A 23,296-nucleotide genomic window follows, 5' to 3' on the forward strand; every position below is an offset into this window, starting at 1 on the left:
AAAATCGTAAATTTTGTGTGTATGTTATCACGATGATCATAATATTCACATTCTCAGCCAAGGGTGCTGACAGCGCTCGGGGACCACAGTGACAGGCCGCGGAGCCAGCGTTCTGACTCCAGGGCCGGGCGCATCTGAGCTCTTCAGGGTAGTTTCCATCAGCAGTGGTGGTTGGTGAAAGCCCCCGTGGGCCTAGGGCAAAGCCCCCACAGAGACAGGGACTGCAGGGGGAGCCTGGCTTCCCGACTTGGGGAGGCCGCAGGTAGGCCGGGGGCTGGAGTGCAGTAGCCACGCCTGAGGGCCACGTGGTTCACCAACAGCCCTCCCTGGCGCGGCCTTGCCTTCTCGGCCTCGTCCGCCTCGCCTCCCTGCACCCCTGAGCGAGGACGGGACAGATGCTGCCCGAAGTGCTCCTCGGCCCTCCGCATGTCCAGCGTGGGCGGCCTGCGACGGCACTGAGGGGGAGGGGCATGCCACTTGTGCTGTTGTTTACCTTCCGCTTCTCAGCTGAAATTGGGGCAGAAAAGAAAACCACTGCACCGTCCAGTTACAGGGTCAGGAACAGCTGACACTGGGCACCTGGCTACAGGCGAGGCCTGGTGCCAAGGGCTGCGCTTGCTGGTCCCACTGACGACTCCTTCCTGTGAGGAGAGCGCCGCAGCGCCATCCTGCAGGTGAGGAAACTGAGGCTCAGGGGGCTCCCCGGTGTTAATTGCTCAAATCCCTGGTACTGTTCCGAGTGCTCTGTATCCGTTGACCTTTGAATGGCCCCCACAACCCTATGAGGCCAGGAGCCCTTTCTCTCCCCGCTCCACGTCTGAGGAAAGCACGACCTGGGAGCAGAGGGCACACTGCCAGGAAGGGCTGAGCAGGCACGCCACCCAGGTGGGGCTCGGGGGCCCCGGCCGGCCTCCACAGCCAGTTATGTGGGAAGTCACGGGAAAGGTGATCGGGGAAGCCCAGAGGACTCCCTCCTGACGCCCAGGCTGCAGTGCGGGGACCCCCTGTCCTGCTCCACACTCTCCTCCTGGCCATTCACAAGCGATGGCGCCTTCTAGAGAGCTGTCGCCACCCAGCTGGCCTGGACAGAGCCTCAGTGCCGCTCTCCCGGAGGGGCGGTGAGCCCTGCGCACAGGCACCGAGGGGGTCTCGCTCCTCTTCGTGGCACCCCTGGAGCCTGCAGTGGGACCCAGCACCCCATTCCCTCGCAGCTCCTAAGATAACCCTTGAAATCCTTCACCAGCCTCGTGTCTGTGCCAGGTGCTGTCACCACTCTGTCCCTCAGCCCCCGGACCCTCTCCCTCGAAGGCCCTCCGCTCCCCTCTCTCATGTGGCTGAGACGCTCCGGTCCATCCTCTAAGTCTCCACTACGCCGCCACCTCCTCAGGGAAGCCTTCCGGGCCTCAGACCGGGCCAGGCCCCTATTCCCTTCCCCCTTGCAGCACTCACAGGCCGTCCTCACCACGTGAGCTCTTTGCAGCGTCTCATTTGTCTGCTTCTCCGGCCTGTGTGCTCCGAGCTGCTGCATCTCCAACACCTGGCAAAGGGCCTGTGCACAGGGGGTGATCAAAGGCTTTTGTCAGGAAGAAAGGCTGATGCACGTGACAGCCCGGATGAACCTGGGGACGTCGTGCTGAGTGAAAGCCACCAGGCATGAAAGACCACGTACGGTCCATTCACACGCCGTGGCCAGAACGGGGACATCTATAGAGACAGAAAGTAGACTAGTGATGGCTGAGGGTGGTGTCGGGAGGTGATGACTAACGGGCACAGGGCTTCTTTTTGAGATGATGAAAATATCCCACAGTTGACTGGGTGACGGCCGTACAACTGTGAATATACTAAACCCATTAATTGCACACTCTCAGAGGGTGAATTGTATGGTACTTGAACTATATCTCAGTAAAACTGTGTAAAACATTTTTAAATACACTTGGCTGGCTGGCTGGCTGGCACTCCATGTGTGTTTGTTGAGAATGCTAAGAATCCTGAATAACCAAGTCCTGGTGCCTGGATGTTGCGGATAACTTTTGCCACACTGGTGGAGAGAAGAGTCTCTGGTCTCTAATATACACCCTGGTCCAGGACGATCATCCTCAGGTGGCCCATGGGCACATTCGACACTGAGCGCGACAGCTACGCTTTGCCGGGTCTAGACGGGGGAGGGCGGGCGAGGCATGCGTGTCTCGGCCCCAGATTAGGACAACTCAGGCGTGCGGGGTCAGGTGGCCAGCCCTACCTCACTCAGCAAGACGGGTGGCGGCCAAGAATAGCACAGGGCTCCCAGCTGCACCTCGCTTGCTGTAAACGCCCAGCCGCGCCACCCTGCATCTGTCCGATTTAAAAAGGAACCAGAAAATATGAGCCGGGGCAGCCGCGCTTGGACCTAAGTTGGGCTCAGGCCGATGGAGGAACTAATCTCGTCCCCGAGTTCTGGGCTGAGGGACCAGCGGGAAGGCCCTGCCTGGACTGGAGCTGGGCTGCCGTCTGCCAGGACCGATGTCCACTGCGTGGGTGTGCCTCTCTGGACACGGGCACAGAGATGCAGCTCATCGCTCAGACGAGTTTCCTTGCATTTGATAATTTCCGCCGTCCAGGGCCAGGGGGCTGCTGCCGACTTGGATTCAGCGTCGCGTGAGGGGCCTTCTGTGCCGCAGTTAGCAAAAGAATGGAGAAGGGCAGTCTGGTGGAATCGGGGTGTGGAAGGCCGGGGTGGTGTAGCCAAAAAAGCAGTGACAGAGCCTGCTGGAAAGATGGCTGTTTGAAACCAGCCCAGCTCTGCGACTTCCCAGCTGAGTGTCCTTTAGCAAGTCCCTCGGCCCTTTCTGAGGGTCAGTTTCCTCATCTAGGAAAAGGGAAGGACACCACTTGACGTGATGGATGGTGACAGCAAGGGCCAGCGCTCACTCTTCGGCTGTGCTTCTGCAGGATTTAGCTGCGTGCTAACGATGCGGATGGTCCTTTGTGGATGGTGTGTGTGCGTGGTGGCCCATTGCCACCTGCAGCATTTGCCTTCATCCTGCCCAGACCCAGCCAGGAGGGAGACAGTTTCTGTGGGGCCTCCCAGGCAGGACAGATGACGACCAAGAGACAAATCAAGCCAGGTTGAGAGAGGGCCCCTGGGCTATCAGAAATGTCGAGAGGCCTGAGAGCACCCCCAGACATTGCCTTTCTGCACTTCCCAACAAATTGTCTCCCTCCTGGACCCCACTGGGGTCTCCTCTCTGGCCTAGAGGCCTCGCCCACAGTGGGTCAAAGCCCAAAGCAAGGCTGGGCTCTACTAAGACGCGACTTCAGAGGTGGAAGGCAAGCTGTGTGTGGGGTCACAGTGCACCTGCCTGCTTCCCCAGATGTCTTGGAGCGGGTGGGCCTGGCCCAGCCCGGACAGCGGGCTCTCCCAGGTCTCAGCTCCTGGAGGGGACCCCCTGACAGCTGGCTCGAGTCTGGCATCTGTGTCTCATCTCAGCCAGGGACTTCTAAATTTAACCTGCTATCAGCTCGAGAGGCTGGAGGGCTTCCATCATGTGACTAAAGGCCCCTTGGAATCCACTTTACTCATAACCAGCCTCCCTGCACGTTCCCCTCCCAAATGTGAGCCCCAACTGCAGGCTGCCGTCTGAGCATCCTCACTCCGTGCGTGTCAGCGTGCAGATTCCAGCGCCTGAGCAACTTCAGCTTTATCCTCAGAGGATCCAGTTCAGCCTTCTCCTGCCGTGGGCTGGGCCTGCACCCTGCTCTCTGTTCACACACACACACACACACACACACACCATGGTCTCTCACAGGCAGAGCTCAGGAGCCGACTCTGTAACCGAAAGCCAAACCACGACAGTGAACTGCACCACCCATAAGCCATCTGGGTGGAGGGCGGCCGGCCGAGCCTGTTATGCAATTTCCTGCTCTGGTGTCTCGGACTGGGAGACAGGATGCAGAATGCCGTTGGGTTGCTGCAATGTGGAAAACCCAGAGAAGAAACTGAGTCCCCAGGGCCCCAAGGGCATGGCGGCCTCTGGTCCTCCGTGACAGTGCCGAGGGGCTGCCGCCCACCCAGGCGACGAGCCTGTGGCCTGCAGCTGACCCAGCAGCCCCTCCTCCAAGGGAATGAGCCTGGCTCACTGTGGGCAGTGGGAGAAGTGACCACACAAAAACTTCCTGTGGGGGGCGGAAGGCATTTCCTGCCCTGGAACCCAGGATGGAGGGAGCGAAGGCGTGGGGCCTTCTTCAGAATAAGAACTGACACTTATTGAGCACCGAACAGACGTTCCGCAGCGACTTGCCGAGGGCGAGCGCGCATGCTGAGGGTTTGACCTGCGGCTCGCATCCTGGCTCTGCCTCCCCCCAGGTGCATGGCCTTGCAGCGTCTCAACCTCTGCTCCCCCTCAATGTACTCATCTGTGAAATGGGCTCATGAGAACACCCGGTGTTGTGAGGATTCAGTGAGTTAACACCCAGGAGCTGGGTAGACCCATGTGTCCTCACCGCCTCAGCTAGGAGGCAGCTGCTCAGAGAACCCGCATTTTCCATACAAGGTAAGGGGGGCTCAGAGGGGCTCGGCATCCTGCCCAAACTCATGCATATGGCCTTGAACCCATGGTCCACCTTCAACGCCCCCACCCACTCCAGGACCTCGGGGCTCCCCCACCTCCCGTCTTCTCCTAACAAGGTTCTGAGAAGAAAGTGTTTACTCTGGTGCTCTGACCCCTGCAGCCCCCTTTGCTCAGCTCTGACCGCGGGCAGGGCGCAGGGCCATGTTCTAGACTGACCTTGTCCTAGCAGCTGCGTCTCCATGTGAAGACAGGGATGCAGGTCCGATCTACACACTAATCCCCCTTGTCATATGGGTTTTGACTCTTTGCCAAAAAGCCACGCTGCCCCCCATGTCCTGGCTCCTCCTCCACACGCGGCAGCAGCCAAGGGTCCTTGCAGTGGGCACTAAGGTCCCAGGGCTGTGGCCAGCCTCCTCCCGGGCTCTTCCTAGGCCCTTAGCCCCAGAACCTCCAGGCTCCAGCCGAATACCCACCCCTCAAATACGTTCACTCCTGTGGCCAGAAATACAGAGCTGTCGACCCCAAAATGAACCGCCACTTCAGAAACATCCAGATCCTAGCCAAGCCTACTTTAAAATTACTTTTTATTTCTCTTTGTGAATATTTGTTTTAAAAAAAGGTTCATTTTACATTTTCTTCAAGAGTCTTGTGCCTCCTGGTAAATGCATTGGTTTGTTTTCACAGTACTCTCCACGACCACGAAGGTCCTTATTGCTGGAGGAGTGTGTCCACGCCAGGGAAGGGGGACACCAGAGGGATCGGGGTCCCAGGCGAGATGCCTGGGGTCTGTGCTCCTGACACAAGGGAGGAGGCCGAGGGACCAGACCCAAGCTAGGCCGAGCATCCTTGGCTGGGCCTGCAGCCCTGTCTCCAGAAAGGCCGGGGTGGCGGGACAGAGAGAAAGGGGCAAGGAGGTAGGCGGGTAGGAGGAGCCAGGGAGCGCGGGGAGCTGGGGCCCAGGCATGCGGTGGGCCGGGCAAGGCAGCCAGAGCAGCATCGCTCCCCTCCAAGCACACGGCACTGTGCCCCTGCCATGCGGGCTCGCTCACTCAGGAAGTGTGGGTCTTGGGGACTCTGCCCCAAGACAGCTCAGTTCACCCCTCCCTGTTCTTTCCTGTGCCCACCCCCTACCCCAGTAAGAACCCCTGAGCAGTGACCCAGCCCCAAACCACAACTCCGGCTTCCTGACCCCTCGTGCAGGGCCCTTTCTCCTTTTTAGTGCAAGAAAGACCTGAGTGCAGAGAAGGACCATTCCTCAGGAGGCCAGGTCCTGTCCCCGGAAGCTGGACACTGTCACCCTGCTCCCTCCCAGGCCCGCCCCCAGAGGTTGGGGCAGGGACACACCATTCCCCTCACTTGGCCTCTCTGGGTGGCAGGGTGTCTGTACACACCACGGGGAACCGGCAGCTTCCAGGGGGTTCCTGGGCCTGACAGCGGTGTTCCCCAAGCACCACGCCAGCGGCCGGCAAGGCAAAGCTGCTTCCAGTCCAGTCATTCCAGGACAGCTGCGCGCCTCCCGTCGGGAGCCGGGCTCGGAGCGGCACTGGACGTTAAGCACCCCTGAATAAATACAGTGTCATGTGGATGAAGGACTAGAGCGAGGCTTAGGTGACCCCAGCCCTCCCACGTTGTCACGGGGACTCCTACCAGTGGCTCATCTACAGCAGAAATGGATTATTTTTCTTTTCTGACAGTTTTCTGTGCTTGATGATGATTCGTTTGAATGCGGGGCCTGGGTGATATAGCTGTGGGTTTGGCAAGCCTGGAGGAAGGGGGCTCCAGTGGGTGCCCCCCACAGCTCAGGCGAGCAGCCTTCAGGGCAGACATTGCTAAGAAAGCTCGGCGACGCTGGGGACCAATTCGAGGGCTCCAGGAGCCGAGGGAGGGTGGCCCTTGAGGACCAGCCATGCTGCCAGACCAGCCTCCAGGGTGGCTCCAATGCCTGCCATCCATGGGCCCACTGATGCCCCAGCCCTGGGCCCTGGTTGACTCACTTGAGGATAAGCAGCAGGGGAGAGCCTGCCCTCTGCCCCCCCAGGCTCCCCAGATCCAGGAACGCCTGTCCGTGGGGGCCCCCTTCACAGCTCCCCCTCCTCCAGTGCTGTGAGCCCATCTGAAGCCCCCAGAGCACCTGGGAGCATGTCCCCTGAGAAGGAGCCAGGAAGGAAGTGCATGCCTTTCTTACCTTTGAACCAAAACTGGGTCAAGGTGGCTGCGTGTCTGGGACCAGTGTGGGTGGACAAGGAAAAGCCGTGCACTGAGCTGTGCGGGCAGACCCACCTGCGGATGGGTGCTGAGGACTGAGGCAGAAAGTTCCCTGGGCTCAACCTCCACCTCACAGGCCCCTCCCTCTCTCCTGGGCCCACCCAAGGCAAGTGAAGGCTGCGAGAGAGGAGAGAAGCGGCCACAGAGCTCACAGCCCTGCCTTCTCTGCAGGGGCGGGGATTCTGCCTGGGCTGAGAGAAGGGGCTCTTGAGGCAGAGTCTGTGGTTCCGTTTCTGCTGAAATAAGGAGTAAGCAGCTGGTTTTAGGTCTAAATCTGTACCCCTGCCCCACACCCAAGACACCGGGGAGAAGGGGCTCCAAGGCACCTTCCTCTCACCCCTGATCCAGCCCCCTCCCTCACCTCCAGCGGAGATGAAAAGTCCAGTAGAAAAGAGATCCTGCTTTCTTTGTCTGCTGTGGGTTTTTTTCCTTTAAATTCAGCTTAAGGCAAAAGTTTGGCAAAGCAAGTCTGCATAAGGCCGCATGACAGAGGGCGAGAGAGAGCTGCCGCGGGGCGGCCCGACACTGTCACAAACCAGCGACGACGGCGCTCGGACCAGCCTCAGCGTCAGCTCCTCCTTCCCCCCCTCCCTTGAACCTCCTAGAGAGGCGTTTAAAAAAAAAGAACTGAAAAAGCAGTTGTTTCGGGGAGTCTGTTGCAAGAGAATGGCTGAAATTGTGAGAAAGGAGAGGGAGGGAGACCCAAGGTGACACTGAAGGGCGCACGTGGGGCTGGTCTGTCCCGGCTGGGTCTCCCCCTCCCCGCCAAGAAGCAGGGTCCTCGGAGGGGCGGGGAGGCCCTCCCGGGGGGCATTCGCACAGTGAGGGCCGCCCGCCGGAGCAGGTAGAGTGGTTGTGTTTCGCTGAATGACTGAGAGTCCGCGTGGGTTTTGTTGGAGCAGAATTATTATTTGAGTCTAACCTAGCGGGGCGCCCTGGCCGTCACCAGTGCTTGGGCGGGATCACCACCAGCGGCAGCCCGTACTTGGGCCGCCACATGAGGACCTGAGCGTCGTTGGCGTTGGGCTTGACCAGGGCGTTGGGCGGGATCGGCTCGTTCTTGCTCAGGATTTTGGGCTGGTCCTGGGTGACGGGCTCCCGCAGCCTGGCACGCTGGCCCAGGGGCCGCGTCGGGTTCACCTCGATGCTAAGCTGCATGTGCCAGTGCAGCGTGTGCAGAACGATCATGTCGTTTGTCGTGGTGTTGCTGGCCACCAGCCACGTGGTGAAGCTCTGGTTCCGGTAGATGTTGGTCAGTCTGGCCACGTTGCTTTCGCTGACGGGCACGGCCCACGTGACGCTGGGGTAAAAGTTGTCATTCATACTGATGATGAACTTGGAGTCTCTCTTGGTGGGGCCCATGACGGTGCACGTCTCCGTGGTGTTGCCGTACCAGGGGTAGTTCACCCCGTCTGAGTCGCTGATGGCCTCAATCTTGCCTTCCTGGAGGTCGGGGAGCTCCCAGCTGGACCTGAGGACCGGAAGGATAGTTTACTCCGTCAGCCACCCACAAGGCTTTTCTGTGTCCCTTGTGTCCATAAGACTTAACCTCCAGGGCGACCAGACAGTAAACAGACACCCAACATCATGTCAGGTGAACTGGGGCTCCCCCAGACATAGCCCCCGTCAGAAACCACATCCTGTTTTCTCGCCTCATCTCAATTCAGTCTCCCCCCTGAAACCGTGGTAGACGGGGCTGCATCCCAGCTGGGTGCCCATGAGCAGATGTGTCACATGGAGGGGGCTGGTGGTGGTAAACAGTAATGGGGAGCCCTGACATGTGCTGCGTCCCCTACCCCGTGTGGCCCAGCAGCTGGCAGGAGAGCCACACGCAGCCCTCTGACCTTGGGGCTGAGGTGGGGCAACTCTTCCGGGCCACACAGCTCATCAGGGTGGGTCTGGATGGGCACTCAGGTCAGCCCAGCCTCTCTGGCCCACATGCCCCCCTCACCACCGGGTGGCAATGAGTTGCTTTCTCTCACTTCAGGGGCTGACGGGAGGCTTGAGGGCCCAGAGGGTGTGGGGTCAGCACATCTGAGAATGATTCCCAGCCCCTCCATTGACCAGCATGTGGCCTGGGGCAGATGCCTGCCCTCTCTGAGCTTCAGTGTCCTTGCCCACGAAAGGCAGGGCTCCAGCCTCTCCCTCCCCGCCCTGGGGCAAGGGGAGTAGGAGCCAGGGTCCTCTGCTCCGGGTCTGGCCCCTCACCACCCCATGTCTCCTTCACCACCTGGGGGCCTGGCTCCCTAGACCGCCACCTGGGGCCACAGCCAGGACCAGGGGGGCTTCCAGGCATGAGATGCCCTTTCCTCCCCTCCGCCCACCCTCCCCCATTCTTTCTGCTCGTGCCCGCCTAGAAGAGGAAGCAGGCGGAATTACTCCTGCCTGGCTGACCCCTGTCTTTGAAGCAGTGGAACCAAGAAGCCTAACCAGCCCCATCTCAAAACCCCACGTTCAGGCCCAGCCCCGGGGCCAGCTGTGCGATGCCTGCAGGGCTGTCCTGCGAGCCCGCGCTTCGCTTTCCCCTGCTGGAGGCCCAGCAGGCTCAGCCTTCCAGGGGCAGGAGCAGGTGACCGGGCTGTCCAGAGCTCGGACTCGGGGACCCACCGGCAGTGCTGCGAGTCTCAGCCACCCCCTCACTGGCATGAGACCCTGGGCAAGGTCCCAGCCCTCCCTGGACCCCAGGCTCATCATATACCTCTCTCGAGGGGTTACGGGAGGATGCAGGCAGGAACGTGAGAGCCAGGAAGGGCACAAAGCAGATGCCAGTAACCACTAGCTGCCATCACCGGTGCCATCACTATTGATGCTGTAATAATAACTCTCAGACAGAAGAGGACACAGTCCGTCCCAGGTTACTCTGAGGACACACTCTCCCGTGTGGCGAGGGACACAGCAGCGCCTGGGCAGCCCTTAGAGGCTCATCGACAATCATGTCCACCCGCCTGGACGGAGAAAGCAAGTGAAGCTGGGGTGGGGGCTTTTCCCAAGGTGACTCGGCCAAGGAGCCCTGCCCCAGGTGGCCTGACTTTATCCAGCACTGATTCCACCTGGGCACCTGATGCCGAAGCTCAGGACACTGCCGACCGGTCCTCCCCCCGCGGGGGGGGGGGCGGGGGGGGGGGGGGGGGGGGCCAGGATATACTGCTTTACAAAATGCGTTCCTGTTCATAGCAGCGGTATTCACGATGGCCAAAAGGCGGAAGCAGCCCGAGAGTCTGTGGACAAGTGACTGGAGAAACAAAATGTGGTACATCCGCATGGAGCATGATTGCCTTAAAAAGGAAGGAAATTCTGGCACTCGAGACACCGTGGATGAACCGCGAGGACACTACGATAAGTGAAATAAGCCAGATCCACAAGGAGAAATACTGGATGATTCCACTTAGAGGGTCCCTGGAGAAGTCAAGTTCATGGAGACAGAAAGTGGGATGGTGGGGGCCAGGGGCTGGGGGGGGGGAGCGAGTGTTTAATGCGGATGAAACCTCAGTTGGGGAAGATGAGAAGGTTCTGGGGACAGATGCACAGCAGTGTGAATGTACTTAATGCCACTGAACTTAAAAATGGTTAAAACGGTAAATTTTACGTGTATCTCATCACAATAAAAAAAGGCATTCCTCTACTGCAATGCATGGTTTAAGGTCAGCCGTCAGCAAAATTGGGGCCACTATAAGAGGAATGCTTCGGAACGTGCTGTTGCTAATTTTTCTGTTTATTGCGTTTCTGTTTTCTGTTTATTGCATTGAAAAGGTCACAAAATAGGGCAACACCTGCCTAGCAGGCCACCTCCTGCCCCGGGGCCCCGAGCTGGTCAGGCTCCGGGAGAACTGGGGCAGCAGCCCCCACGACCTCGCGTTTCTCAAGTGCCCAGGAGTCCCTGAGACCGCGGGGCCCTTCCAGACCCACCCGGCCACGGGGTGGGTAACGGTCTGAGCCTGCTGATTCGGCTCCCCGCATGGGGGGCGCCACGGACCGGAGAAGGGGTCAGGGGCCCTGTCCTGAATTTCTGAGAAGCCGGGGCCTTGGCCCCTCCTGTCCTCAGCCGCCTGTTTCAGGAGGCACCCGCCACCCCCCATCCTCTCGCACTGGTTACACTTGCTTGCAAAAGTTTTTTTTTTAAGGCAGAAAGTAAACTTGCAAGAGGAACTTTGCTCCTCCTTGGCCCCCTCTCACTTCCTGAGAGCTGGCTCGTTCTGGGAGGGGGCTTGGCACCTGAATGGCCTCTCTCTCTCGGCCTCTGACCCCCAGCTTCCGTCCCTTTCCTCCCCCAGCCCCCAAACGCGCGAGCCCTGGCTCAGTCACAGACAGGTGACGATCCTCATGAGCTGGCAGACGGCCGTGTCTCATGTGGGGTATTACTCAGAACCAGGGCCAAGGGCGTCTGTTTTCAAACCATCACAGGCCAGCACAGGCTGGCTCTGGCCCCCGAGGTCCCTCTCCCAGAAGAGGAGGTGGGAGGGCGAGTGGCTGAGGGCACAGCCTCTGGGGGACACAGCCCAGCCCTGAATCTCGTCTCAGTCTGGCCACTAACTCCGATTAGGTTACAAATCTCTGTGCCTCCATCTTCTCATCAGTTAACTGTGACCAATCCTACCCACCTTTAAGCAGGGTTTTTGTGGCGATTAAATGCGTCAATACAGCTATTCCTCGACTTTGATGGGGTCACGTCCCGGTAAACCCATACTAAGTGGAAAACATCCTAAATCGAAAATGCATTTAATCCGCCTCACCTCCCAAACATCCTCGCTCAGCCTCGCCTCCCTTAAATGTGCTCAGAACACTCACATGAGCCCACAGCTGGGCAAAATCACCTACACGAAGCCTGTTTGTGCCACAGTGGTGACCGTCTCTTGTAACGTACTGAATACTGTGCTGAAAGTGACGAGCAGAAGGCTGTGTGGGTGCAGCGTGTGGGGGCGTGTGTCAGCCGTTCACCCTCGGGATCGCCAGGCCGACCTTGCGCTGCGGCCGCTGCTGCCCAGCATCATGAGGGGGTCGGACCGCATCGCGCGGCCGGGGACAAGCTCCGTTCAGAATTCCAAGTGCGGTTTCCACTTATGCGTGCGGCTTTCGCACCATCGTAAAGTCGGAAAATCGTAAGTCAAACCGTCATAAGTTGGGGACCATCTGTGTATCCGACCTGGTACACAGGACGTGGAAACTTCCAGACACCATTCGAGGGAGGTGTCAGCAGTGTGAGGTGCGCCTCGAACGTAACGGATTTGCCAGCCCCATCTGACCCGAGCCTTTTTGACTCATGCAGCTTTCAGACGATACACGCTCTGAACGGGACGGACTCGCCCCACTTGCCGCCTCCTCCAGTATCTCCCGTTTGCTCTGCAGTGACCTGGGGCTCCCAGGCGGTCCCTCAGCTCTCTGCTCGGGGCTCGAGGGGAGAGCCAGGACTGAGCCTTCTCCCTCTTTGCACGGCGGGGACAATCCTGGCTCTGATGTGCTGCCCACCAAAAGGTGTCCGCAAGGCGCCCAGCACCATGCCTGCACACAAGTGCTCAACCGCCCGGTCTATGCGGAGTGCGGGATCTTGTGAATAAGTGCAAACACGCCTGTTTGCACCTTGAGTTCACAGACCCTGATCCCGCCTGCCCCCAGTCACCTTCTCTCCAGACCCCAGGGTGCGCTGTGTCCATCCTCACATTGGTCTCCCTCGTGTCCTCGCCCTGTGTCTGCCCCCTGGTCTTCAGGGTAAGACCAGCTACGCAGTCTGTGGGACCCAGTGCAGTGAAACCTGAGGCCTCTCGTTCAAGACTTAAGAATTTCAACGTGGCGACAGCAGAGCCTTGAACCACGTGAGGGGCCTGTCTGAGAGCAGGCCCCAGTGTGACCGCACAGTCCAAACGCCCAGGGAGTCGCCCCACTTCCATGGGCCACCTGTCACACCCCTGCCCTTGTCCTTCTAGTGGGGGGAACCCAAAGGACAGCAAAGTCCAGGCTTGAAGCTGGACCTCAGAATGCTTTCTTGGGCCCCCTCACATCATGTCTGAAATGGACTCCTCAGCCTCCCTCAGCGGCCCTGTTCTTACTGCAGTCCCCATCCATCGTCCACTCAACAGGTGTTTGCAGAGCACCTGCTATTGACATTTGCAGAGCACCTGCCATTAACACTGGCCACAAAGCTGTGAAAGAGATGGACAGAGGTACTGCCCTGGTCAGCAGAGATGGCAGAGGGCCCTGTGTCCTCCGGGCACCCAGCACCATCCCTGACTCCCCCTCTCACCTCAAGACTGTCCCCCCTTCTTTGCTTTCCTCCTGGCCAGGACCCCTCACTTCTCCCAGGTCTCCCAGCCTCCACTCTGCCTCCTGCAATGTTGTCCTCCCAGAAGCCTGAGTGGTATTTTAAAAAACACAAATCTGATTATGCTGTTCCTCCCTCCAATTCTGTTAAACCTGCCATGACTCCCCAGGGCACTTAAAGCCGGATGCAGATGAAGCCAGGACCCTGCCTGCACACACACACCCTCCCCGGGCTCCAGGCCCATCAGCCATTCTCAGTTCCTCTAACAGGCCGTGCTCCTCCGTCTCAGGGCCTTCTGCCAGGAGCAGTCCCCCTCCTCCTGTCCTAGCCGTGGTCCTCACGGCTCAGCTCTGGAGCCCCCAGGGAAGCTGCCCTGACCCGTCACACAAGGCCAGGTGCTCCCTGTGTTCGATGCCACCCAGTCCTTGTCCTGCTGCTTCCTGGCACACGCCCAGGGGTGATTAAATAATCCTGCCATCATTTGCTGACGATCTCGAAAGGGCAGGGGCCAGACCTCCAGGATTTACCCCGGTGCCTGGCCTAGAATCAGGCACGATAAACGGTGGTGGCCTGGATCAGCGACTGTGGGCACCTGCCAGTCTCCCCTCGGGGCCTGAGCCTCACACGGGGGTCTGAGGAATGAGTTCCAGGTACCCAAAGCCGCCTCTGCTCATGTGCGTTCTCACCTGGAGCAGCGGCAGCTAGAACAGCCACTCCCAGCTGGGGTCGTCCCCACAGCAACGCCGACGACAGCAGTCACGTTCCCTGAGCACACTGGACATGCCAGGCACCGTCGGTCCGTCCATCTGCCCAGGGCTCTCCTCAGCTACCCGGGGTCCGGGGCCCGGGGGCACGTGTTACAGAGGGCACTTGGAGACCACAGAGGCCTGGCCCAAGGTCACACGACGGGAAGCCACTGGGCCAGGACCTGTGGCCTAAGTGAGCTCTTACTACTGGCCCCCAACAGACCCTCACCCAACCCACACACACACGCACACAGGCTCCAAGCAGCACAACTGACAGAGAGTGGGAGTGGGATGGGGTTCCAGGAAGGCCTCCCCTGGAGGTCGGAGAAGGGGTTGAGGCTGCCCTGAGGGGCACCCACGGGGGTTGGGGAGGGTCGCCCTGTGGCTCCAGGCCCAGCCACCAGCCAGGAGCTGGCCCAGCGTGGAGGCCCCACGGTGGAGGGTGAAGGACCCAGGGACGCTCAGAGCCCTGGAATGTGCCCGGGAGGGGAGGGGTGGGACCTGCCCCTTCTGTGACCTGGACACCCCCTGGGAGACACCCTTCTCACCGCTTCAGGAAGAGCCCTGGTCCGTGCCGGGCATGGGTGGCGAGGCTGGGCCGGGCTCCCTCCCGGAGGGGTGAGAGTCGGCACTCTGGCTGCACTGGAGTCCTGGACCCCAGAGCCGACGGCCCCCGTCACCTGGTCTCAGAACAAAGTTCCTAAACTGAAGTCTCTGTCTTCGTTGGGTCCTGTCTACACAGCTGCTATATTATTATTCACTTCATTTTATTCCTTAAAATTAATCACTTTTTTCAAACCTCTACTGTGTTTAGTTTTTCCTAAGAAACACCTTTGAAATAACAAGTTGGAAGTACTAGGTATACAAACTTTTTTCTAATATGCTTTAGAATAAATATGTTGCTTTAAATTAAAATTACCCTTAAGCTGAAATGAATTCACCTAAATATTATTTCGTGTCCCACAAGTGGCGCCCTCAGGCCCTCGGAGAAACACATTTACAGACCAGGATTTGAGGCTCGAGGGCAAGAGGGCTGGGGCAGGGGCTCCTCTGCCCGGCGCTGGTCCCAAGGTCCCAAGGAATTCTCTCACCTGGGCCCCAAGCTCACAGATTTTACCGTTTTGTACAATTTGCAAGAAGTTCAAATTCTGTAAAATTTTGCAATTTTACAGAAACTGAAGCCCAAGTGCCCCCTCCCAAACCAGACTAGGATCCTGGTTTCCTGACCCCGCCCGGTGCGGCCGCCCACCAGGCCAGCCCCTGCCCATCAGATGGGTCAGCAGGTGCGCTCTCTCAAAGGACAGGCTGGAGGTGCCCCTCCCTGCCAGCTGCTGCCGCTGTTCCCCCAGACAACACACCCACTCCTTCCGGGGCCGGCGGCGCCCCCCACTGCTGCTTCCTCCTCACCCAGCCCACAGCCCCGGGGCCTAACACCCGGGCAAGGGGCCGACAGTGCCTGGCTAATTTTAGTTTTTAGTTATAAAAGCTGTGCTTTCTGTTGTTTTTTTTTCCTTTTTTTTTCAAAAAAAGGAAGCCATGGAGAAGTATAAAGTGAGAAACGAAAACCGTCTCTTCTGTGCCTCCCCCTACCTCGCCGAGGGACTCACCACATTACACTTTGGTAAACATCCTTCTAGACCTTTCTCTCTGCACGTACACAGACGGCGTGTTCCCATTTTCAGTGTTTTCAACAAAAATGGGTTCCTACCCTACATATTTTACAACTTGTTTTGAAAGTAACATCTCTGATCGTGTTACCAGGTGGGAGCATCTCCGGCTCGAGGCACGGGCTGGCTCGAGGCACGGGCTGGAGCAGCCGCACGTGTTCTGCGCTGTTGACCGCGGTTCACCCCCGCTCCCCCGCCCCCAGCGGGCGGGCACCTGAGCTGTGCTTGGCTCTTCGCACTTATGAGCGGGGCAGAGTGACTGTCCTCACGCACGTACCCTCCCGTCCTGCTGCTTCTGGGCACGTGCGTGTCAACTCGCTGGTTCAGCAGATTCCCTTTTGTGTGCCTACTGTGTGCCAGGCCCCAGGCCGGTGCCAAGTCTCTAAGAGGGACTCTCAGGTAGAATGATGGAGGGGAAGAGCACCTGTATTTGTAACAGAGCCGAACTCGCCTTCCAGAAGCTGCTTAAATCGTACCCCCGCCAACAGCGTGTGAGGCTGTCCACGTCCCCCCTCCCCAACACTGGGCATTACTGATCTTTCTCATTTTTACACAGAGCCGATCAGCCAAAATACAAGCATCTCCGTTTAATTCGTTATTTCCCGGATGGCCACAGCTGTCGGTGCCACCTCGCACGTCTCCTCGAGCAGCCAGCTTTTGTTTCTGGCACTGGGAAGGTGAGGGTTGGGACGATCACTTGGCTGGGGCTGGTCCAGGGGGAGGTCTTTGGGGCCGGGCAGCCCCCCCCCCCACAACTTCCTCCCACCCCAAAGCCTGGAAACAAGGACTTCCCTCTCCCACCCACGCCGCCCTCCCCTCCGCCAGAGCCCAGCAGATGGGGGAGGATGCCTTCCGGTCCAGAGAGGAAGCATCGTCCTCAATTGTTCTGCGTAGGGCCCTCGGCTCAGGCCCGGCTGCAGGAAGAGGCCACGTGGTCCCCAGGGCCGCTCCTCCCTGCCCGTCCCCAGACCCGCTGAAGCAGAGCAAGCCTCCTTGGGCAGGTGGCTTCAGTCCCTGAGGAGGTTTCCTCCTCATAAAGTGAGGACCTCGTGAGGTCCCGGGGAGACGGGCAGTGGAGAACGGACAGGGAGCCGGGGAGCTCGGGAGCACCCGCACAGCCCCAGCGTGTCTTGGCCGGGGCCTCAGCTTCCCCACCCCTGCCAGCCCCTTCCCGCCAGCCTCGTAATCCTGCGACAGACGTCACCGCACGTTCCGGCTGGAACCCTCCCTGGGCTCACGGCCCAAGGCTCTCGTGCTGTCGGCGGGCAAGTGCAAGCCGACCCAGGAGGACACCTCCAGTACAGCGGTCTTCATGCGGGGCCGCTGCCGGCCTTGCGGAATTACTAACGGAACCGGCAGTAGTTACGACATTGCCAGCTACCCGATATCGAGGGCACAGGAGGCACCGGGCGCTGCATTATCTCATTTAATCCTCACAACCACCCTGGGAGGGCAGGGCTGTGCTCCCCACTGCAGAGATGGGAACAGTGAGACCTAGAAAGGCTAAGAGACTGGACCGGCCCCAGGTCGCAGCACTAGGGTGTGGCGGAGCCGGCGTCCACACCCTGCTGGACAGGGTGCAGGGAGATGGCGCCGTCCACCCAGAGACCCTCTCTCCCAGGCTGCTGTCCTCCTGACCCCCAAATCTCCCCTTGGCGGAACCCTGAGCCAGAAACTGGCCTTGGCCGTGGGCCAGCTCCCTGGGGGCTCCAGAGAAGGGCAACCCAGGGACGACGTGAAGCGGCTCCCACACAGGCGAGAAATTGGGACTTGTCACTTAGCAGACTGTGCCAGCTGACAGGTGGCAGTTGAGGGATTGCGGGGGACGGGGCTGTGGAGGCAGGTGTCTCCAACAGTTTTGGGGGGGATGGCTCTTAAGGCAATGTGGGTTGGGCCCAAAACCATATAGAATCCTCTCGAGCTGGCACCGAGAAGCTCGGCATTTTCCAGCTCTCGCCTGAGAGAGGCGGGGGTTCCTGGGGTGGCGTGTTATTGCTCCACTTCAAATATTTCAAAGCCAGAATGTCATTCTAGAAAGTTCTGGATTAGAGATTAATTCCAAGCGGGGATAATGTTTGGGGGTATTACGGGTTTCAGTTGAGTATTTGGAATTAATATTTTTAATACAAGCCCGTTTGGAAAGAATGGAAGCCCTGACCTAACTTTGTCACCTGGCTGTCCCCCTCCCCTGGCCACTAAAGCCCAGTGTGTGGGTTTCCTTTTAATGATTCGAATTGTCTGGGTCCAGTCCAGTGGTTCTCAACCAGGGGTGACTTGGCACCCCTCGCAGGGACATCGGGCAAGGACTGGGGACATTTGTGGTTGTCACAACAGAGTGGGGGCTACTGCATTGAGCAAGGAGAGACCAGGGATGCCGCCAACATCCTACAATGCACAGGAGCCTACAGCCCCCCCGTCGGGGCGAAGCTGGGGGACAGTTCTGGGCAGCTTGAGGTCTCTGGTCAGTCCCACCAGCCCACTCCCCACCTTCTTTCATGTCATGGGGCTTAAAAATATGACAAAGGGGAGTTTAGGGTAGGGAAGCTGGGAAGAGCCTTTTCCCTCACATCTAAATGCTTCCATTTACACTCACGAAGGAGCCGCCGTCCGGGCTTTCTCTCAAGGGGCACGGCTGAGCACAGAGCCCTGCCTGCAGGCCGGAGGAGCCGTGCTAGTCGCTAAGTCAGTTTCTCAACACGATTTGTTGATTAACAAGAAGTCAAGCAGCTTCCAGCTCAACGTTTCAGCCACAGGGCTGTCACCTCCACCTGCCCTCTCACCGCATCCTCACAGCAGCCTACGGGGAGTTCCATCCTTATCCCCGTTGACAGATGACAAAAGCGAACCTCCGAGGGGTGACTCGCCAAGGCCCCAGAGCCACCGCTGGCCGGGCATTCTGACCCCAGGACCTGAGCCCATTGACGACGACCCCACACTGCCCCTCCCAGGGGGCCTCAAACTCTGCCCTTTGTCTGGGGCGGGTCCTGTCCCAGCTGGGATTACGGACCCAGTGGACACAGGAGAATGAGCCGTGCGGGACACAGAGGGCCCCACCCTGAAAGAGGTTCCCCAGCAGGGGGGAAGTGAATGAGCAGCACGGAAAACGGCCTTCAACCCTTGAAAACTCAAATTATTTAGGACTTACACAATTTAAAATTTTTAAAAGTCAAGGAGCGGGCCCCGTGTAAAAGAGGAAGACCTGGGCTGGGGAGAAAATCCAATACAAGGAGTAATTTACATCTGTCCCAATTCTGTAGTTTCAGCCACAATTCTCAACTCATTACAGATACCATCACTCACTCCCCATCTGAGGATAACAGTCATGGAAACAACATTAAGGTGATAGCTGCTTGCATTGAGCATTTACCGTGGGCTGACTGCTGGCAAATGCCATCTCTGTAATTCTTGCAGTAAGCCATGGGGCAAGGACTATGACTGGCCCTAATTTGCAGAGGAGGAGACCGACGGTCAGAGTGGCTAAGGTCACACCCTGGAAAGCAGCAGTGGTGGACTCCTGCCAGGTCTGCTTGACCGCAATCTAGATGTGCACTGGGTTCCTCGAACCAGGAACCAAGGACTGGCACAGAAAGACAAAGGTCAGCTGGGGTCTCTGACTCAGGCCCGCCTCCAACAATAGTGCCTGAATGTTCTCAGAGCCTTAAGGGAGCACAAGGCCTTGAAGACTCTGCAGAGCCCTGTGTACAGATGGGGAAGCTGAGGCCCCGAGCCAGGCCTGTTCCCTCCCACCTGCACAGCACGTCCACCGCATCAGAACTCGGTCCCTTTCATTCTCCCCAACTTCCTTGCCCTTGGCGCTCGTGTCTTTCCAAGTTCAGAAGGACCTTCTGTTTCCTACCCACCTAGGGAAGAAAACAGGCTTAGCCTAAAAGCCCTAGAGAAACCCACGTGTCTTGCCAGTCATCTCGGATGCCTTGCAAAGCTCGAGAAGGTTTCGGGCTTAAGGCTTCTTAGGAAAGGTCCACACCAAATAACTACGAATCACGTTTCCCTTCATGGAATGGAAATTCAGCCTGCGGCCTGGATTAATAGCCCCACGTTTGAGAATTAAAGGGTTTGGGCACAGAAATCAGGTTGACAGAAGGGAGCCGACCAGTGTCCAGACAGGCCCCACGTGCACCTCTCTGGGCCCATCCGGGTTAGCTGTAAGTTTTACCAGGATCCTCCTGTTTCCCTTCTGACTTTAGAGTCGTTCAGTGGAGACGCCACGAGATTTGGTGTCCCGCCACCATCCATCTCCTCGCCACTTCTCTAATTTCAGGTGGCCTGGGATGTTCTAAAATTGGTGAAAAGTCCCACCTCCTTCTGGGGACATTACCCTCCCTGTCCCACACTCGTAGACCCCACAAGTGACGCTGCACATGGTGGACACTGAGAGACGGCCTCTGGGACAGTGTCCACGGCCAGTCACGGGGCCCGGGGGGCGCTGCTCTCAGGGCCTGCCTCGCTCTCTCAGAAGGGTCTCGTGCTCGGACGCAGTTATGTTCATCGCCCCATCTCAGGGTGGCCCTTCCAGTGAAGGCCCTCTCCCTTCTGTCCACGCTGCTTTCCACACATGGGATGACCATCTCAGGGATCAGGGAACATGCCAGAAAAGAAGACCCAGGACCCCCGTGTCCCTTACCGAGAGCTACGTTATCCTGGGAACATTCTGGAGACCAGGCTGGAGAGCAGAGGCCAGCGGGCTCCTCTCAGCTGTTAGGGCCCCGCCGGAGCCTCCTGGACACTAACACTTGCTGTCTACATAGAGTGGCCTTCTGCCCCAGAGAGAAAACTGTACACGGAAAAGCAAACCTGGTTTCTAAAACTAGCCGTGCTCCCAAACAAAACACTGTTCGGAACAGCAAAGCATTCCCCCAAGGAGAGACACACTCAGGCCCCACGCAAAGCACCATACGAATTACGCCGGAGGCTGCCGGGGCTGTGTTCCCCTTCCCTGAGGATCCACCACGTGTGCTCACGGAGGCCCAGGCCTGGGGGGCCCAGCCGGGCCGCTCTGGTGACCCAGGATGGCACACTTGCTTTGACAAAGAGGCACCCAGTGGACTGTTCCTCTGCTTTCTCGGCATCTTACAGGGAAGGACACAGGAAGCCCAGGGGCCAGGGAGAGTGGCAGGGAAGGCCCTAGAACTGGGACCCCAATCTGAACCAACAGGCAAACCCTCTAGGAGGTTACCTGGCCAAAGAAGACTCAGAGGCCACTTCCATACACCCATAAAGCTTCCCTCTGGCCCTGGGGAGGCCCCTCTCTGACCCCCCCAACCTCCAGCCCCAGGCCTCCAAGCTCCCCACCTCCAGCAGCCCCCCAGAGCTTGCCCCGGAGCAGTACTCACATGCCCTGGTCCCCATACTGGTTGTAGAACTCCATGTGACTGCACGCCTGGATCCAGCCGACCACCCAGGTCTCCTTCTTGGGGATCGGGGGCAAGACCACCTGAGCCGAGGCGCGGAAGTGGGGTGTCCGGTAGCGCAGCACCACGCTGGAGGACTCGTCGATGCTGGTGGGGATGGGGTCAATGGAGGCCTTCACGTCCATCACCGTGATACCTTCCCGGAAGACTCTGCCTTTGCCCCCGATGCTCTGAATACAGCCCATGGCACACAGTACCGCTCTGATCTCCAGAGAAGGCCAGCAGTCCCAGAGAAAACTGGGCATTGAAAGGATGGAGGCTGCGGGACCCAGTGCAGACAGGACCGCTCTGCAATCTCAAAGCTCAAGACCGATATCCATAGGATAGAAAATTCAGCGAGCAGAGCGGCCGTGCATATCACGACCTCGGCCTGTTTATAAATAAGGATTTTGCTGCATTTCAAGAGCCCTGGGTTCTCTCTTCTGCTGCTAGCAGTGGACAAAAATCACCGATATTCTTTGGGTTAAAAAGAAAAGTTCGGAAGTTAATGGATAATCATGTTGCTGGACATCCAGCCCCTCCGTGCCTCACACGCGGGGAACACGGCTCCGAGACGCTCCCTGAAGTCTTCGGGTGTCGGCGGCGCAGGGCGGCAGACACATAAGTGAGGGAGGCTCCGTCCCCTGCGCGGTGCCGCCCCCCTCGCCGCAGAAGACCGACTTCCTGCCCCTCTGCCTTCCGCACGCGCTCGGGACACGCGCACCGGCCGCTGCCCGTCCGGGCGAATCAATGGAAGAGCAGTTTCTGTTCGAGCGCGGAGGTCCCGGCGCCCTGGGGGGCGAGCGCCGACCCGCGGCTTCCAGGAGGCGAGCGCCAGGCTCGGGCCGCCCGCTGTGTCCCCGAGGCGCGCGGCGCAGCGCGGGTCCCCGTCGGCGTCCACTCGCGGGCGCGGGCTAACGCCCCCACGTGGACGCGCCGCGTCCCCTCGCCGCTGTCGCTGTCGCCGCCCGCCGCCGCGCGGGGCCCCGGAGCGGCCGCCGAGGACCTGGTGGGAGGTGGAAGAGACAGAGCCTCAAGGCCCGCCGCAAAGTTGAGCCGAACTTTGCTGCGGGGGGCGCGCGGGGCGGCGACGCGTGTGCGCCCAGCGCGGGCTGCGGAGCTGACGGCGCAGCTCTGGGCGGTCTCCCCAGAGGCGGCGGGTCCCCCCGCCCGCCCCGTCAGTGGCGGCCGCACGACCGCGCGCACCAGCGAATAATCGCCGCCCGTGACATCTCCGCTGACACCCTCCCGGCCCTGGGGCGGGGTGGAGGGGCGACCGGCTGGCACTGCAGTGGGCCACGTGGACTTGCCGGCCCTAGCACTGCCCCCACCGCCTCGCCGCCGGCGCCGGCGCCCCTTCCCCAGCCGGGTCCCTCCGGCCCCCTGGGGGCGCAGTGCCACCCCGCAGGCCGGTGTGATCGGGCTCGCGCCCCTTCCGGGGCCGGGATCCCCCGACCCCAGCCCCGCCGCGTCGGGCGCCTCGGTCCCCCCTCCGCCAGTCCCTAGCGGCCCCCAGGTCCCCGCGCGTCGGGCGCGCTCGCCGCGGCCGGGCAACTTTGGCGCGCACGCCCCCACCCGGGCGGCGCCACCGACTCACCTGCCCCTCGGGCCGCTCTGCGTGCCCCGGCCGCCGCCCTCCGGACGTCCCTGACCCTGCCGCGGGCACGTCCTCGGGGCGCCCCCACTCCCTTCCCCGGGTAGTGTCCTTTGGCTCTACTAGGGTCTGAGGCCGGCGCGGGCGCCCCCAGCCCCCACCTCCTCCTAGCTCAGGACTGCTGGGGGGTGGCTGGGGGCGAAGGGGTGAGGCTCGGGGCTCTCTCGCCCCCACCCCGCGCGTCTCCTTTATTTTATGATCATTGTGAGCGTGCTGTCGCCCTCAGCCCCGCCGCCGCGCCGCAGCCGCCTGGCGCGCCCCGCGCCTCCTCGCTCTGCTGCGGCATCGGAAAGGCAACCAGGTCAAACTTTGCAGAAACTCAGCCCCTGCGCCGGCCTGGCCCCGCGTCCGCCCGCAGCCGCCAGCCGGAGCGCAGCGCGCAGGGACCGCCGCCCGCTCGCCGGCCCCGCGGGGCTGCAGGTCTGCAGGCGGCGGCGGCGGGCGGGCGGGCGCCGCCTCCTCCTCGCAGCCGGCCCTGCTCTCCACCCTCTCCAGCCTCGCTCCCCGCACACAGCCCGCCCTCCCCCTGGTAATCCTCTCCCCCTCTCCCCCCTCTCTGTCCCCTCTCTCTGCAGCTGCTGGGGAGCTGAGCCTCTCCTTGCACAAACGACATTTCCTTTGTAGCTAGCCTCGGGAATTCTGGGTAGTGTAGTTCGGCTTCTGTCTCGGGTCCAGGTGGGCTGCTCCTCGTGCCCTTTGAACTCAGCAGGCTTTCCCGAGCTCAGAGCACGCTCTGCCATGGTACTTCTGGCCGCG

General features: G+C 59.9%; 1 protein-coding gene across 1 annotated transcript; it reads right to left on the bottom strand.

Annotated features, from left to right (window-relative positions):
* Positions 1 to 7,464: 7,464 nt before the first annotated feature.
* Positions 7,465 to 22,346, bottom strand: FAM78A (family with sequence similarity 78 member A). Its single transcript, XM_046645978.1, has 2 exons — positions 20,830 to 22,346; positions 7,465 to 8,283 (listed from the first exon to the last, which is right to left on the bottom strand). The coding sequence occupies exons 1-2, from the start codon at positions 21,150 to 21,152 to the stop codon at positions 7,755 to 7,757; spliced, it is 852 nt and encodes a 283-aa protein (XP_046501934.1). The 5' UTR covers positions 21,153 to 22,346; the 3' UTR covers positions 7,465 to 7,754.
* Between the last annotated feature and the right edge of the window lie 950 nt (positions 22,347 to 23,296).

The sequence above is a fragment of the Equus quagga genome, chromosome 1 (assembly GCF_021613505.1).
Source record: "Equus quagga isolate Etosha38 chromosome 1, UCLA_HA_Equagga_1.0, whole genome shotgun sequence".
Taxonomy (NCBI): domain Eukaryota; kingdom Metazoa; phylum Chordata; class Mammalia; order Perissodactyla; family Equidae; genus Equus; species Equus quagga.

Coding starts and splice junctions, on each gene's coding strand:
- FAM78A (XM_046645978.1), bottom strand. CDS start 21,152: ATGCCCAGTTTTCTCTGGGACTGCTGGCCTTCTCTGGAGATCAGAGCG. Junction 8,284..20,829: donor CAGTATGGGGACCAGGGCAT/GTGAGTACTGCT, acceptor TCCGGTCCTCAG/GTCCAGCTGGGAGCTCCCCG.